General features: G+C 39.7%; 1 protein-coding gene across 2 annotated transcripts in view; it reads left to right on the top strand.

The window, feature by feature from the left end:
- LOC107673615 (beta-1,4 N-acetylgalactosaminyltransferase 1-like) overlaps positions 1 to 3,879 on the top strand; it is a 35,738-nt gene that overhangs the window by 30,930 nt on the left and 929 nt on the right. For both annotated transcript variants that reach the window (XM_016467274.1, XM_016467275.1), the window contains one exon: positions 1,971 to 2,208. In XM_016467274.1, coding sequence (XP_016322760.1) covers positions 1,971 to 2,208 — 238 coding nt within the window. The remainder of the gene's footprint in view (positions 1 to 1,970; positions 2,209 to 3,879) is intronic.

Genomic DNA, 3,879 nt, shown 5'->3' with positions numbered 1-3,879 from the left:
GTATAAAATCCCCATGAGAGTTTGGGGGTCTATAAATTAAAACACATAGCACAGACTTAAAAGAATTAAATGTAATTAGCTGAGATTCAAATGAACAAAAGGAGTCCGAGGGTAAAAGTCTACATTTAAACTTTTCTTTAAAAACAACTGCAAGACCCCCACCCCGGCCAACGGACCTAGGGGTACTGAAAAAAACTGCAACCAGCAGAAGAGAATTCAGAGAGTGAAGACGTGTCGCCAGCGTTAAGCCAAGTCTCGGTAACAAATAAAAAATCAAGCTCGTGAGAGGCAAAGAGATCGTTCAGAATAAAAGTTTTATTTGCCAGAGATCTCGCGTTTATCAACGCCATTGTCACTGGAGTGGTGTCAGAAGAAGATAGGGAAGATTGAACGAAAAAGTTTACCGGATTCCCGTCACGTAAGGAGCGAAGGTTTAAGTGGTTAACTCCACGAGCGGCCGACCGCCGCCTGGCGCGAACCATCCGCGAGGACCGGGACATCCACACTTATTTACTGTACATCACGTCCTGCACTTATAAGATGATTCACAAGTGTGCAAAACTCCGACGCTTTCAGCAGTGAGTGAATTCTGAAAACTCTTAATGTTTCTGATTGGCCATTGCGTTGAAGAAATCAACAGATATGTCTGTGATTGGCTACATTGCTCAATGCCGCCCATGGTGATAATATCAGCATATATTAGAACAGATTTTCTGTATCATCAAAATTACAGGGCACTTAAAGTTTTGCTGTCTCTTCATGATATTTAATGGGGGAGCATTTATTTAAAAGGTTGGTAAGGCCAACAGCAGTAGGACACACTTCTCATAACCTCACTGTTGTGTTTTCATCTTGTAGAGTTGCCTGAACTATAGTTGACAAACTATTGCTGAGTGGAAACTCCTTCAGAGAAGACATTATTTCTATTGAGAATCAGAACCAAAGTTTTGGCAAATTTCTGAATCTCAGGAAGTGTTCATTGTTAATTTGTTTCCTTTTGAGAGCGTGTACATCAGAGCTAAACAGGATAAGGCTGCAAAATTAATCGAAATCGTTTGGTTTAGTGCGATTATGAAATTGCGAAACCTATCATGTGCAGATCGTCAATGAAGTACGGCTCGGTGATCAATAGTAAATGCTTGAGTAGTAAATGATTGAGTCGCTTATAACGTGCATTTGAAAAAGCAATACCGCTCAAGCATCTTTCCAAACATTATACATTTCATTATAAATATTCTTTATTATAATGAAAATATATGAGAAGGCTTGAAGAACTCAGATAGTTGTGTGTTTATTAGTCACGCTGAATCAATGAATGCAGTTCAATCTTCTGTTTATTCAGCTAGCGATAGTTATTTCCAGGTACGACGTGCATTACCTATCTTCTGTAGGGCATATAAGTTTCAGCGCCCTCTGGCCTTCGCATTGAGCAGTATTTACTACTGAAACAGGCTTTGGGAGACCTTCCTACTCTCTGTCTCTGGCACTGATTGCTGTGGAATTCAAACAGAGGAAACAATTGTTCAGATATGTTGAGGTCAAAATGGTCCAACAATGGAAGATATTTTTAGAACAACACATTTTTAAAAATGTTGTTCAATCTTTAGTACCCTGATTACAGAAAAAGTGTTTTGAATGGTAAAGGTTATTTAGTTGGATTCTGTTGAATCACAAAATATGAAAGAGTACAATAAATGCAGTTTGCATTACATTTTGCTTTAGGCAGCAGCAGATCTAAGGCAGATTATTGCTCTGGAATGGGTCAGCTATGTGACCTTTCCAGTGAACGAGTCTTCTGTGCTCACAGACAGCCAGCTGGAGTCATGCCTTAGAGACGGAGACAAGCACATCTGCTTTTATAAAGAGAAAGAGACAAAAATAGATGAAATGTGTTTTTAATAGGAAGCGATACCTCCATTTCAATTTATCTTCCCTGCGTTGTTCTTAGTGTTTGGCTGCTGTTTGTTTAGGTTGGAGGAGCAGTGCGTGAAGCCACAGGCTACACTGCCACCTACAGGCAGACGATCTCAATTGAAGCTGGAGAGGAAGACGGGGACTGTCTGCACATGAGGCGAGGCTTCCATCACATCATCCAGGGCTTTCCTCACTGTGTTGTCACTGATGGAGTCATCAATTTCTTTCTTGCCAGGACAGATAAAGTGCAGCAGGTGGGCTTTGACCCCCGACTAGCCCGTGTTGCGCATTTGGGTGAGTTTTCAGTGGAGTCCAAACACAAAAGTAGGTGATTCTAGGATTGTGGTGTATTTTGCAGCAAAATTTTCCAAGAACTCATTAGTTAGGGATGCACCGATATTACATTCTACATTCATGATAATTATTTTGTGTTATGCTGCTAATTATGTTTGGGCCAGTTTTAAAACTGTACTATTTTATGAAAAAATTGTACAGTGTGAGTTTCATTCTGATTTTATTTTTATAGGTTTTTATTTAGAGATCTGCAAAGATTATATTTAACAGTGTTATTACATTATTAGTGTGTTTGTGTATATTATATATATACAGTGGGTACGGAAAGTATTCAGACCCCCTTAAATTTTTCACTCTTTGTTATATTGCAGCCATTTGCTAAAAATGCAAAAACAGGTTTTTAACATCTTTGCAAATTTATTAAAAATAAAAAACTTAAATGATTCCATTGCATAAGTACTAAGTATATACTTAAGTATACTTATACTTAAGTATAAGTATAAGTAGCACAGGAGCATTCATATTGCTTTTAGATGTTACTACGCTTCGAGTGAAGTTAACCTGTGGCAAATTCAATTGAATGGGTATGATTTGGAAAGGCACACACGTCTTAATAAAAGGTCTAACAGCTGATAATGCATATCAGAGCAAAAACCAAGTCTGAGGTCAAAAGAACTGCCTATAGAACTCAGAAACAGGTTTGCGTGTATGATTTGGAACAGCACACACGCCTTAATAAAAGGTCTAATAGCTGATCATTCATATCAGAGCAAAAATCAAGCACTGAGGTCAAAAGAACTGCCTGTAGAGCTCAGAAACAGGTTTGCATCAAGCCACACATCTGGGTTCAGAAAAAAAATCTGCTTCATTGAAGGATCACAGAAGCATGTAGTCTCTGTTACCCTTAATGGAAGAAGTTTGAAACAACCAAGACTCTTCGTAGAACTGGCCTCCTGGCCAAACTAAGCAATTGATGGAGAAGGGGTTTGGTTTGAGTGGTGATCAAGAACCTGATGGTCACTCTAGTTGAGCTTCATGATCATATGTGGAGATAGGAGAAACCTACAGAAGGACAAACATCGCTGCAACACTCCACCGATCTGGAATTTATAGCGGTGTGGCAAGTCTCAATCCTCTCTTCAGTGAAAACACATGAAAACACTTGGAATTTGCAAAAAAAACAACTAAAGGACCCTCTGACTGTGAAAAACAGTATTCTCTGGTCTGATGAACCTCAATTCTAAACATCATGTTTGAAGGAAACCAGCTCTGCTCATCACCGTTTCTCGTTCATTTTTGTTTGTATGTACGGATTTAATTTAGATTTAGATTATATTTAGTCTTTTGCCTCCAAAATGTTTGTACTTAGCGGCAAGAAACCTGATTCGCTGTCAAGGCAACCAGTATTGAGAATGCCCACTAGCAACCTCATCGCCAGCCCCTGGCGACATGCAGCGACAAAAGTCGCTGCTAGTGTGAACGGGGCTTTATGCTGTGGGGCTGTTTTTAAGAGGCAGGGACTGTGGGACTCAGAGTAGAAGAAAAGCTCAATGCACCAAAATATTGAGATAGCCTTAATGAAAACCCAGGCCAGAGTGTTCAGAACCTCAGACTGGGCAGAAGGTTCACCTTCCAACAGGACAATGACCCTAAGCACACAGCAAGAGTGGC

This window comes from Sinocyclocheilus anshuiensis, unplaced genomic scaffold (assembly GCF_001515605.1).
Source record: "Sinocyclocheilus anshuiensis isolate Anshui unplaced genomic scaffold, SAMN03320099.WGS_v1.1 scaffold44, whole genome shotgun sequence".
Taxonomy (NCBI): Eukaryota; Metazoa; Chordata; class Actinopteri; order Cypriniformes; family Cyprinidae; genus Sinocyclocheilus; species Sinocyclocheilus anshuiensis.
This window is presented reverse-complemented; position numbering and strand designations above follow the sequence as displayed.